Below are 13,744 nucleotides of genomic sequence, written 5' to 3' on the forward strand. Positions count from 1 at the left end.
CTTGCGCCGCAGGTGCCTGCGCAGGGCCCCGCGCTCCCCGAAGCGCCGCTGGCACAGGGCGCACTGGAAGGGGCGCTCGCCGCTGTGCACGCGCTGGTGCTGCCCCAGCTCGCCGGGGTGGCGGAAGCGGCGCGGGCAGAGGGCGCAGGCGTGGGGCTGGCGCCCGCCGTGGCTCACCCGGTGCCGCTCCAGGTGCGAGCGCCGCTTGAAGGCTTTGCCGCAGGCGCGGCACTCGTGGGGCTTGTGCGGGGAGTGCGCGATGCGGTGGCGCCGGAGGTAGGACGGGAACGGGAACGCGCGGCCGCACTCCGGGCACCGCAGCGCCGCGCTGTGGTCACCGCTGGGATTGCACCGCAGCGCCGCGCTGTGGTCACCGCTGGGATTGCACCGCAGCGCCGCGCTGTGGTCATTGCTGGGTGCGCAGCGCAGCGCCGCGCTGTGGTCATTGCTGGGTGCGCAGCGCAGCGCCGCGCTGTGGTCACCGCTGGGATTGCACCGCAGCGCCGCGCTGTGGTCACCGCTGGGATTGCACCGCAGCGCCGCGCTGTGGTCACCGCTGGGATTGCACCGCAGCGCCGCGCTGTGGTCACCGCTGGGATTGCACCGCAGCGCCGCGCTGTGGTCATTGCTGGGTGCGCAGCGCAGCGCCGCGCTGTGGTCACCGTTGGCAACTGCAGCGCCGCCGCTGTCCGCGACCAGCACCGTGTAGGGCAGCCCCTGCGCGTCGATGAGCAGGTAACGACCCCCCGGGGGGGGCGGGTCTGCTGGGGGGGGTGGAGCAGGAGGAAGGGGGGAGCTGTGGGGAGAGGAGCGGGGGGTTAATGGGAGGGTCTTGAGATCCCAATGGGGGGGGATGTGGGGGGCACCGATCCCAAGGGGGAGCACATACGGAGGGGGACATGGGAGGCCTTGATATGGGGGGTCCCAAAGGGTGGGGGCATATGGGGGGCGGAGGTATTGGGGTCCCAATGGTACGGGGGCCCCGGGACCAGGGTCCTCATGGGGGGGCTATGGGGGGCCCAGGTCCCGATGGGGGGCCCAAGCACCAGGGTCCTCAAGGGGGGGATACGGAGGGCGCAGATACGGGAGGTCCCAATGGGGGGGGGGGCCATGGGGAGCAGCGCTCTCGGGGTCCCTGCAAGGAGCAGATCCGGGGGTCCCAGCCCCAGCGCTATTGGGGTCCCCATGGGGATGTGGGGGGCAGATCCGACCCCCCCCCAATCGCGGTTATGGGGCAGGTCCAGGGGTGTCTCTCCCCCCCCCCCCCCAACCTTGTGCCCCCTCCGTTACCTCCCGGCTCCTCCGCGCCCCGGGCCCCACCTCGGGCCCTTCATCGCGGCCCGCTCAGCACGGGGGGGTCGGGGGGGGGTGTCCGGGGCCGCCGCATCGGGGTCCCCCCCCCCCATCGGACCCGCGCTGGTGCCGCAGCGATTGGAGTCCGGGTGGAAACAACGCGGAGCATCCCCCAATCCCCCCCACCCCCCCAGCGGGATATCGCGATACCTCCCCTCCCCGCCCCCCTCGTCTCTATCGCGATACCGCCCCCCCCCCCCCCCCTTTATCACCCCGCGATCGCTTTGCACCCCGGGGGGGGGGGGGGGATCAGGGAGCATCGCGCAAGAACCGCGCCCGAACGGAACCGAAACGGCGGGGGGGGGGGAGCGAGGGGAGGAGCGGGGGTTGTGGCCCCCCCCCTTTTCCATAGACCCCCCCCCATAGGTCCCCCCCATAGGCACCTATAGCGCGCTCCCTTCGCCATCGCTCCCTGCGCCTCTTTACACACGGTCCCTGCCCGGGCGGCGGCCGCCGGGAGGATGCGGAGCGGGGTGAGCGCCAGGACCCCCCCCTCCCCGGGCACCCGAATGGACCCTCCCGAGGGCACCCCAATGGGGCTCTATGGGGAGGGACCATTGTGTGTGTGGGGGGATTGGGTCTCGTTCTGGGGGGGGTCCCGGTGCGGGAGGTGCCTCTGGGGGGGGGGGAAGCGGTTTTAGGGGCCCTGATGGGGGCATTTCGGTGACCCCCCCCCTCCCATTGCCCCCCCCCCAGCGTCCCGCGGAGGTGCCCGGAGGCAGCGGGGGGGCCGGGGGGGTCCCCGCCATGGCCGAGCGCCGACGAAGACCCGGTAATGGGGGGGCAAAGGGGGGGTCATTGATTTTGGGGGGCATGGACTCCAATGGGGGGGGTCATTGATGGGGGGCATGGACCCTAATGGGGGGGGGTCATTGATGGGGGGGCATGGACCCTAATGGGGGGGGGGTCATTGATGGGGAGGGCATGGACCCCAATGGGGGGGGTCATTGATGGGAGGGAATGGATCCCAATGAGGGAGAGTCATTGATGGGGGGGGAATGGATCCTAATGGGGGGGGTCATTGATGGGGGGGCATGGACCCTAATGGGGGGGTCATTGATGGGGAGGAATGGATCCCAATGGGGGGGGGGGGGTCATTGATGGGGGGGGCATGGACCCTAATGGGGGGGGGGTCATTGATGGGGGGGAATGGATCCCAATGGGGGGGGTCATTGATGGGGGGGAATGGATCCCAATGGGGAGGGTCATTCATGGGGGGGCATGGACCCCAATGAGGGGGGGTCATTGATGAGGGCGCACGGACCCCAATGGGGATCTCATTGATGGGGGTCTCATTGATGGGGGGGGCGTTGATGGGGGGGTCATGGACCTCAATGGGGATCTCATTGATGGGGGGGTCACTGATGGGGGGGTCACTGATGCCCCCCCCCAGTTAAAAAGGACGAGGAGACCTTTGAGATCTCGATCCCGTTTGAGGAGCCCCCCCCGGTGGAGCCCCCCCTGTTCTACAGCATCAGCCCCCCCCCGGGCTCCTATGAAGGTGGGTCCCTGTGGGGCTGAGCCCCGAGGCTGTGGGGCTGCGGTTGGGGCTCCCCCTGGCTGTGGGGCTGAGGTTGGGGGTCCCGCAGACCCCCCCGGCCCCCGGGCGCAGCTGAGCCTGGCCCTGGAGCGCAATTCCTGGCTCCAGAAGCGGATCCAGGACCTGGAGGAGGAGCGGGGATTTCCTGCGGAGTCAACTGCAGAGATTTATCTGGGGCAGCCGTGAGTGAGCGGCGGGGACGGGGATGGGGTATATGGGGTATGGGGTATATGGGGTATGGGGTATATGGGGTATATGGGGTATGGGGTATATGGGGTATGGGGTATATAGGGCACATGGGGTATGGGGTATAGGGTATATGGGGTATATGGGGTATGGGGTATATGGGGTATGGGGTATATGAGGTATGGGATATGGGGTATAGGGTATATGGGGTATATGGGGTATGGGGTATATGGGATATGGGGTATATGAGGTATGGGATATGGGTATAGGGTATATGGGGTATATGGGGTATGGGGTATATGGGGTATGGGATATGGGGTATGGGGTGTATGGGGTATGGGGTGTGGGGTATATGGGGTATGGGATATGGGTATATGAAGTATGGGATATGGGGTATATGGGGTATGGGATATCGGGTATATGGGATATGGGGTATATGGGGTATGGGATATTGGGTATATGGGCTATGGGGTGTATGGGTTGTATAGTATGGGATATGCGTATAGAACATACGTATGGAATGCAAGGTATGCGTATGGCATACGGGGTATGGGATAGCAGCTATATGGGGTATAGGATATGTGTATGGGTGTGGGATATGGGTATGAAATATGGGGTATAGGGGGTATATGGGGTACAGGATATTGGGTATATGGGATCTGGGATATATGCGTTGTGGGGTACGGGATATGGGTATAGGATATGGCTATGGGATGGGGGATATAGGTATGGGATATGGGATATATGGCATATAGGATATAGGTATGGGATATGGGGTCTATGGCATAATATGGGGTACATGGGGTTTACGAAGTGTGTAAAGGAGCTATGACGTCCATGGTGTGTACGTGGTGTCTATGGTGTAGATAGCGTGTATGTTGTATATAGCGTTGGGTGTATACAGGCTATATGGTACAGAGGGGATCTATGGGGTAGATGGTGTACACAGGGTAAACAGGGTATTTGGGGTTTGGGGGGTACGCGAGCTATACGAGCTATATGGTGTATGTGGGGCGTATAGGGTACATGAGATCTATAAGGTATATATGGTGCCCGTGGGGTCTACGCAGTCAATGGCGTCTATGGGTCTGTGGGGTCTGTATGGTCAATGGTGTCGATAGGATCTATGGGTCTATGGGGTGTTTACAGTCAATGGTGGCTGTGGGCTCTCTGGGTCTGTCTATGGTGTCTATGGGCTCTATGGGTCTCTCTCTGGGTCTCTATGGGTCTATGTGTCTCTCTGGGTCTCTCTATGGGGTCTCTCTATGGGTCTCTTTATGGGTCTCTCTATGGGTCTCTCTATGGGTCCCTATGGTCTCTATGGGTCTCTATGGTCTCTATGGGTCTCTATGGGTCTCTATGGTCTCTATGGTCTCTATGGGTCTCTATGGTCTCTATGGGGCTCTATGGGCTCTATGGGCTCTATGGGGTCTCTATGGTCTCTATGGTCTCTATGGGTCTCTATGGTCTCTATGGTCTCTATGGGTCTCTATGGGTCTCTATGGTCTCTATGGGTCTCTATGGGGTCTCTATGGTCTCTATGGGTCTCTATGGTCTCTATGGGTCCCTATGGGTCTCTATGGTCTCTATGGTCTCTATGGGTCTCTATGGTCTCTATGGTCTCTATGGGTCTCTATGGTCTCTATGGGTCTCTATGGTCTCTATGGTCTCTATGGTCTCTATGGTCTCTATGGGTCTCTATGGGTCTCTATGGGCTCTATGGTCTCTATGGGTCTCTATGGGCTCTATGGTCTCTATGGTCTCTATGGTCTCTATGGGTCTCTATGGTCTCTATGGTCTCTATGGTCTCTATGGGTCTCTATGGGTCTCTATGGTCTCTATGGTCTCCTATGGTCTCTATGGTCTCTATGGGTCTCTATGGGTCTCTATGGTCTCTATGGGTCTCTATGGGTCTCTATGGGCTCTATGGTCTCTATGGTCTCTATGGGTCTCTATGGTCTCTATGGTCTCTATGGGTCTCTATGGTCTCTATGGTCTCTATGGTCTCTATGGTCTCTATGGTCTCTATGGTCTCTATGGGTCTCTATGGGTCTCTATGGTCTCTATGGTCTCTATGGTCTCTATGGTCTCTATGGTCTCTATGGTCTCTATGGGTCTCTATGGTCTCTATGGTCTCTATGGTCTCTATGGGTCTCTATGGTCTCTATGGGTCTCTATGGGTCTCTATGGTCTCTATGGTCTCTATGGGTCTCTATGGTCTCTATGGTCTCTATGGTCTCTATGGTCTCTATGGTCTCTATGGTCTCTATGGGTCCCTATGGGTCCCGTTACCCTCACCGCTGCCCCCGGCGCTGCTCTCCCCAGAGGACCCCCCCCCGCTGCCGCTGGGAGCCTCGGGCGGGGGCGGGGCCGGACGCTGAGAACGAGGCCGCGAGCGGCGGCTCCAGCCCCGGGCCCGGCCCCGAGCGGCGCCTGCAGCGCCCCCGGCGGCGGCTGGGCCGGAACCGGCCCCACGAGCGGCAGCGCGGTGAGAGCCGGGGCTATGGGGGAATGGGGGTGATGGGGGAATGGGGGTGGGATGGGGGGGAGATGGGGGAATGGGGGTGATGGGGGGGAATGGGGGGAATGGGGGTATGGGGGGAATGGGGTAATGGGGTAATGGGGGAATGGAGGTGATGGGGGTGATGGGGGAATGGGGTGATGGGGGGTGATGGGGGTGATGGGGGTGATGGGGGGAATGGGGGGTGATGGGGGAATGGGGGTGATGGGGGAATTGGGGTGATGGGGGAATGGGGGTGATGGGGGTGATGGGGGAATGGGGGTGATGGGGAATGGGGGGAATTGGGGGGTGATGGGGGAATGGGGGTGATGGGGGAATGGGGGTGATGGGGAGTAATGGGGGTGATGGGGAGTTAATGGGGGTGATGGGGGAATGGGGGGAATGGGGGGTATGGGGGCTATAGGGGGAATGGGGGTATGGGGGCTATGGGGGTAATGGGGCTATGTGGGCTATGGGGACTATGGGGGGCTCTGGGGCTCTATGGGTCTATGGGCACCTCTGGGGCCCTATGGAGCAATGGGGCCCTACTGGGCTATGGGAGCCTGCGGGGCAATGGAGCCCTATGGCACAGTGGGATCCCTATGGGGCAGCGGGACATGGGGACCCCCCATGGGCCACCAGGAGCCCCATGGGCACTGAGCCACCTTGGGACCCCTATAGGACACACCAGGACCCTCGGGGACCCCTATAGGGTGGCACTGGGACCCCCTAGGGCCACACCTGGGGACACTGGGACCCCTCTGAGCTGCAGCTGGAGGTGACGGGGTCTGATGTGTGCCCCCCCCATCCCCATGTCCCTGACCTTCCCCCATAACCCCATACCCATACCCTGTATCCCCTACATGGACCCTAACCCTCACACCCCTCCATTCCTATATCCCTTTTCCCATTCCCATGCCCCACATCCTACATCTCATACCCATATCCCATATCCCATACCCATTCACTATACCGCATACCCCATACTCATAACTTATACCCATACTCACACCCCATCCCTCTATCCCATACCCAAACCTGTACCCCATATCCCGTATCCATATCCTATACCCCCCCCAACCCCATCCCATACCTGCACTCCATCACCTATACTCATCCCCATATCCCATATCCCGCATTTCGTTGCCATGCCCATCCCTATACTCATCCCCATCCCCATTTCCCATCCCCATCCCATATCCCATCCCCCCATATCCCATACCCCATACCCCATACCCCAAACCCCATACCCCCATACCCCATATCGCATACCCCATACCCCACACCCCATCTCCATACCCCATATCCCACACCCCCATCCCCCACACCCCACATCTCATCCCTCATCCCCCAACCCCCACCCCCCATCCCCCCTCCCCCACCCCCGCACCCCTCATCCCCCCATCCCCCTCCCCCCCATCCCCCATCCCCCACCTCCCATCCCCCACCTCCCACCTCCCATCCCCCATCCCCCACCTCCCACCCCCCACCCCTCATCCCCCACCCCCCCATCCCCCATCCCCACCCCTCACCTCCCACCCCCCCCTCCCCCATCCCCCCCCCTCCCACCCCCCATCCCCCACCCCCCCACCCCCTCATCCCCCACCCCCCATCCCCCATCCCCCACCTCCCATCCCCCTCCCCCACCCCCCCATCCCCCCCCCCGCTCCCCCCCCCCGCAGTGAAGGACGCTGACGGGGTGCTGTCCCGCTACAAGCGGCATCCTGACCACGTTCCAGCGCCTGCAGAGCATGAGCCGCGCCTTCGCGCACCACCGCGTGGGACCGCAACACGGTGGCGCTGACGACGCCCATCGCCGAGCTGCTGCTCGTGGCGCCCGAGAAGCTCTCGGAGGTGGGCGAGTTCGACCCGTCCAAGGAGCGCCTCCTCGAGTAACTCGCGCCGCTGCTTCCTGGCGCTCGACCCCGCCACGCTGCAGAAGGTGCAGGCGCTCAAGAAGAGCAAACTGCTCCTGCCCATCACCTACCGCTTCAAGCGCTGAGCAGCGCCCGCGGCACCCGCCGCACCGCAACGGACACGCAACGGAACGGATACAGACCGGACACGGACTGACCGAACCGGACACGGACTGACCTGAACTGACCTGAACCGGACACGGACTGACCGGAACCGGACACGGACTGGACCGGAACCGGACACGGACTGACCTGAACTGACCTGAACCAGACACGGACTGACCGGAACCGGACACGGACTGACCGGAACCGACACGGACTGACCTGAACTGACCTGAACCAGACACGGACTGACCGGAACCGGACACGGACTGACCGGAACCGGACACAGACTGACCTGAACTGACCTGAACCAGACACGGACTGACCGGAACCGGACACGGACTGACCGGAACCGACACGGACTGACCTGAACTGACCTGAACCAGACACGGACTGACCGGAACCGGACACGGACTGACCGGAACCGACACGGACTGACCTGAACTGACCTGAACTGACCTGAACCGGACACGGACTGACCGGAACCGGAACACGGACTGACCTGAACCAGACACGGACTGACCTGAACTGACCTGAACTGACCTGAAACTGGACACGGACTGACCTGAACTGACCTGAACCGGACACAGACTGACCTGAACTGACCTGAACTGACCGGAACCGGACACAGACTGACCTGAACCAGACACGGACTGACCTGAACTGACCTGAACTGACCTGAACTGGACACGGACTGACCTGAACTGACCTGAACCGGACACAGACTGACCTGAACTGACCTGAACTGACCGGAACCGGACACAGACTGACCTGAACCGGACACGGACTGACCTGAACTGACCTGAACCAGACACAGACTGACCTGAACTGACCGGAACCGGACACAGACTGACCTGAACCGGACACAGACCTGACCTGAACTGACCGGAACCGGACACAGACTGACCTGAACCGGACACGGACTGACCTGAACTGGACACAGACTGACCTGAACTGACCTGAACTGACCGGAACCAGACACAGACTGACCTGAACTGACCTGAACTGACCGGAACTGACCCGAACTGACCGGAACTGACCCGAACTGACCGGAACCGGACACAGACTGACCTGAACTGACCTGAACTGACCCGAACTGACCTGAACCGGACACAGACTGACCTGAACTGACACAAACTGACCAAACTGACCTGAACTGACCTGAACCGACCCAAACTGGCCACAAACTGACCCAAACTGGCCAGAAACTGACCCAAACTGACCCAAAATAGCCACAAACTGACCCGAACCGGCCAGAAACTGACCTGAACTGACCCGAACTGACCCCAAATAGCCACAAACTGACCCGAACTAACCTGAACCAGCCACAAACTGACCCGAACTGACCCGAACTGACCCAAACCAGCCACAAACTGACCCGAACTGACCTGAACCGGCCACAGACTGACCCAAAATAGCCACAAACTGACCCGAACTGACCCGAAATAGCCACAAACTGACCCAAACAGACCCAAAATAGCCACAAACTGACCCGAACTGACCCAAAATAGCCACAAACTGACCCAAACTGACCCAAACCGACCCAAACCGGCCACAGACTGACCCGAACTGACCCAAACTGACCCAAAATAGCCACAAACTGACCCAAACCGACCCAAACCGGCCACAGACTGACCCGAACCGGCCACAAACTGACCCGAACTCATCCGAACCGACCTGAACCGCCCACAAACTGACCCAAACCCTTCCACAGACTGACCCGAACTGACCCGAACCAGCCACAAACTGACCCGAACCGGCCACAAACTGACCCGAACCGACCCAAACTGACCCAAACTGACCCAAAATAGCCACAAACTGACCTGAACTAACCCAAACTGACCTGAAATGGACCAGAACTGACCCAAAATAGCCACAAACTGACTGGAAATGGACCCAAACTGACCCGAAATAGCCACAAACTGACCGGAAATGGCCACAGACTGACCCAAACTGACCCAAACAGACCCAAAATGCCCCAAACAGACCCGAAACAGCTCAAACCAGACATAAACCAGCCCCAAACAGCCCCAAAATCATCCAAACCAGCTCAAACCAGCCCCAAACCAGCCCCGAAACGGCCCCAAATAGACCCAAACAGCCCGGAAGTGGCCCCAGACCCAAAAATGCCCCAAACAGCCTCAAAACAGCCCCAAACAAGCCTTGGAACAGCCCCAAACCCCCTTAACCCACCCCCAAACCCTCCCAAAACACCCCCAAAAGATGCTCAGACACCCCCAAAACCCCTCCAAATGACCCTAAACCACCCCAAAACCTGCCCGACCCCCCCCCCAGGAGGGGGAAAAACCTGGAAAGGAGACACCGGAGGTTAAAAAAGACACAAAAAGGCGCAAAAACGGTCAATAAACGGTGAAAAATGGGCAAAACGCCTTGGTTTGGGGTCACGGGGGGTCAGGGGTCACGGAAACGGGGCAGGCCGGCGGAAAGAGCCGAAGTTGGGCCGGAAGGAGCCGAAGTGGGGGGGGGGGGGGGGGGAAGGAGCCGAAGTTGCGCCGGAAGGAGCCGAAGTTGCACCGAAAACACCCGAAGCGGTGTGGGTCAGGGGCGGCCGGAAGTCGCCTCGGCGGAAGCGGAGACGAGGTCCAGGCCGCACCGAGCCTCCCACCGGGGCTCACGCAGCGCCCAACGGGACGGGCCGAGGTCGCGGCGGGACCCGCGCTGCCGTGTCCGGTAACCGGAACCGGGGAGCGGAACAGCCCCCCCCCCCCCCCGGTGTCGGAAGTGGCGTAGCGGAAAGAGGCGGAGAGGAGCGTCGGAAAGAGCCGAGTGGGTTCGGGCAGGGCCGAGCGGTGTCGGAAAGAGCCGAAGGCGGCCGGAAGCTGTCGAGCGCGGGGCCGGAAGGGTCCGAGCGTTGCCGAGCGGGGGTCGGTGCCGCCGCGGCCTAGCGCGGGGTCGGAGCCGGGAGCCGGGAACCGAGGACCGGGAGCCGGGAACCGGGACCGGGGCCGCCGTTAACGCCGCCGCGATGTCGGACTTCGACGAGTTCGAGCGGCAGCTCAACGAGAACAAGCAAGGTACCGGAGGAGGCGGCGGCCGCCCCCCCCCCCCCCATGGGGGTACCATGAGAGCGGGACGGGGGGAAAGGGGCTGCCCCCCCCCTTAAAGGGGCTTCACCCCCTCTTTGGGGCTCCTTCCTCCCCGTGTTGCCCCCCCCCCCGGCTTGTTTTGGGGTGCTCTGGGAGGGGACCCCACTATGTGCCCCCCCATACCCCAATGTGACCCCTAATGTGCTCCTCCATGTGACCCCCCCCCAATGTAGCCCCCCCCAGTGTGCCCCCCATACACCTGTATGCCCCCCGGTGTGCCCCCCATGTGACCCCCCGTACCCCCATGTGCCCCCAATGTAGCCCCCCCAAATGTGACCCCATTCCCCAGTGTGCCCCAATGTACCCCCCATACCCCCGTGTGTCCCCGTACCTATATGTGCCCCCCCCAAATGTACCCCCCAATGTACCCCCATGTGCCCCCCCAAATGTACCCCCCATACCCCCATGTGCCCCCCCAATGTACCCCCCATACCCCCATGTGCCCCCCCAATGTACCCCCATACCCCCATGTGGCCCCCCAATGTACCCCCCATACCCCCATGTGTCCCCCAATGTACCCCCCATACCCCCATGTGTCCCCCAATGTACCCCCCATACCCCCATGTGCCCCCTAATGTACCCCCCATACCCCCATGTGTCCCCCAATGTACCCCCCATACCCCCATGTGTCCCCCAATGTACCTCCCATACCCCCATGTGTCCCCCAATGCACCCCCCATACCCCCATGTGGCCCCCCAATGTACCCCCCATACCCCCATGTGCCCCCAATGTACCCCCTATGTGCCCCCTAATGTACCCCCCATACCCCCATGTGGCCCCCAATGTACCCCCCATACCCCCATGTGTCCCCCAATGTACCCCCCATACCCCCATGTGTCCCCCAATGTACCCCCCATACCCCCATGTGTCCCCCAATGTACCCCCCATACCCCCATGTGCCCCCCAATGTACCCCCCATACCCCCATGTGCCCCCCCAATGTACCCCCCATACCCCCATGTGTCCCCCAATGTACCCCCCATACCCCCATGTGCCCCCCAATGTACCCCCCATACCCCCATGTGGCCCCCCAATGTACCCCCCATACCCCCATATGCCCCCCAATGTACTCCCCATACCCCCATGTGGCCCCCCAATGTACCCCCCATACCCCCATGTGCCCCCCCAATGTACCCCCCATACCCCCATGTGTCCCCCAATGTACCCCCCATACCCCCATGTGCCCCCCCAATGTATCCCCCATACCCCCATGAGCCCCCCCAATGTACCCCCCATACCCCCATGTGCCCCCAATGTACCCCCTATGTGCCCCCTAATGTACCCCCCATACCCCTATGTATCCCCCAGTGTGCCCCCCATACCCCCATGTGCCCCCCCATGTGCCCCCCAATGTACCCCCCATACCCCCATGTGTCCCCCAATGTACCCCCCATACCCCCATGTGGCCCCCCAATGTACCCCCCATACCCCCATGTGCCCCCCAATGTAACCCCCATACCCCCATGAGCCCCCCCAATGTACCCCCATACCCCCATGAGCCCCCCCAATGTACCCCCCATACTCCCATGTGCCCCAATGTACCCCCTATGTGCCCCCTAATGTACCCCCCATACCCCCATGTATCCCCCAGTGTGCCCCCCCATACCCCCATGTGCCCCCCCATGTGCCCCCCAATGTACCCCCCCATACCCCCATGTGCCCCCCCAATGTACCCCCCATACCCCCATGTGTCCCCCAATGTACCCCCCATACCCCCATGTGCCCCCCAATGTACCCCCCATACCCCCATGTGCCCCCCCATGTGTCCCCCAATGTCCCCCAATGTACCCCCCATACCCCCATGTGTGCCCCAATGTCCCCCAATGTACCCCCCATACCCCCACATGCCCCCCAAGGGGCTGCACCCCCCCACTCTGCCCCACGGGGGGGTTCCATGGGGGGGGGGTGGTGCCTGTGTGTGTCTTGGGGCGCTCCTGACCCCCCCTTTGCCCCCCCCAGAGCGGGACAAGGAGAACCGGCACCGCAAGCGCAGCCACAGCCGCTCCCGCAGCCGGGACCGGAAGCGCCGCAGCCGCAGCCGCGAGCGCCGCAACCGGGACCAGCGCAGCGTCTCCCGGGACCGCCGGCGCCGCCGGTACCGACCCCCCCCCCCCGAACCAGGGACCCCCCCCCAGAGCCCTGCCCTGCGCTAACGGGGGTCCTGTCCCCCCACAGGTCACCCCTGAGCCTCTCGGGCCCCTTGAGGTGAGTGGGGGGGGGCAGGGGAGGGGACGGGGGAGACCCCCCCCAGCCCCCCCTTTATTGCCCCCAGCCCCCGCTTATTGCCCCCAGCCCCCCCCTTATTGCCCCCAGCCCCCCCTTTATTGCCCCCAGCCCCCGCTTATTGCCCCCAGCCCCCCCCTTATTGCCCCCAGCCCCCTCTTATTGCCCCCAGCCCCCTCTTATTGCCCCCAGCCCCCCCTTTATTGCCCCTGCCCCTCTTATTGCCCCCTGCCCCTCTTATTGCCCCCTGCCCCTCTTATTGCCCCCAGCCCCCCCACTTATTGCCCCAGCCCCCCCACTTATTGCCCCATTCCCCCCCTTATTGCCCCCATTCCCCCCCTTATTGCCCCCATTCCCCCCCTTATTGCCCCCAGCCCCCCACTTTATTGCCCCCAGCCCCCCCGTATTGCCCCCAGCCCCCCCTTATTGCCCCCAGCCCCCCCTTATTGCCCCCATTCCCCCCTTTATTGCCCCCATTCCCCCCTTTATTGCCCCAGCCCCCCCTTATTGCCCCCAGCCCCCCTTATTGCCCCCAGCCCCCCCTTATTGCCCCAGCCCCCCCTTTATTGCCCTCATTCCCCCCTTTATTGCCCCCAGCCCCCCCTTTATTGCCCCCAACTCCCCCCTTATTCCCCCAACCCCCGCTTAGTGCCCCCAGCCCCTCCTTATTGCCTCAAGCCCCCCTTATTGCCCCCAGCTCCCTTTTATTGTCCCAGAGCCTCTCTTATTGCCCCGAACCCCCTCTTATTGCCCCAAAGCCCCCCTTATTGCCCCCAATCCTTCTCCATTGCCCCCCCAAGCCCCCCCTTAATGCACC

The 13,744-nt window shown here is 62.4% G+C and overlaps 1 protein-coding gene and 1 long non-coding RNA gene across 2 annotated transcripts; both read left to right on the plus strand.

The window, feature by feature from the left end:
* Nucleotides 1-1,722: 1,722 nt before the first annotated feature.
* Nucleotides 1,723-7,641, plus strand: CCDC106 (coiled-coil domain containing 106). The gene is given in 11 exon segments (XM_080639799.1): nt 1,723-1,826; nt 2,050-2,125; nt 2,747-2,854; nt 2,943-3,031; nt 3,033-3,075; nt 3,568-3,626; nt 5,405-5,567; nt 7,262-7,299; nt 7,301-7,360; nt 7,362-7,472; nt 7,474-7,641. Coding segments are annotated over 11 exon segments (867 nt in total). The 5' UTR covers nt 1,723-1,814; the 3' UTR covers nt 7,582-7,641.
* Nucleotides 7,642-9,979: 2,338 nt separating this feature from the next.
* LOC308232582 lies at nt 9,980-13,116 on the plus strand. Its single transcript, XR_013958848.1, has 3 exons — nt 9,980-10,632; nt 12,664-12,799; nt 12,880-13,116. It is a non-coding gene; the product is annotated as an uncharacterized lncRNA (long non-coding RNA).
* Nucleotides 13,117-13,744: the final 628 nt, after the last annotated feature.

The sequence above is a fragment of the Psittacula echo genome, assembly GCF_963264785.1.
Source record: "Psittacula echo genome assembly, contig: SCAFFOLD_168, whole genome shotgun sequence".
In the NCBI taxonomy this organism is placed as follows: Eukaryota; Metazoa; Chordata; class Aves; order Psittaciformes; family Psittacidae; genus Psittacula; species Psittacula echo.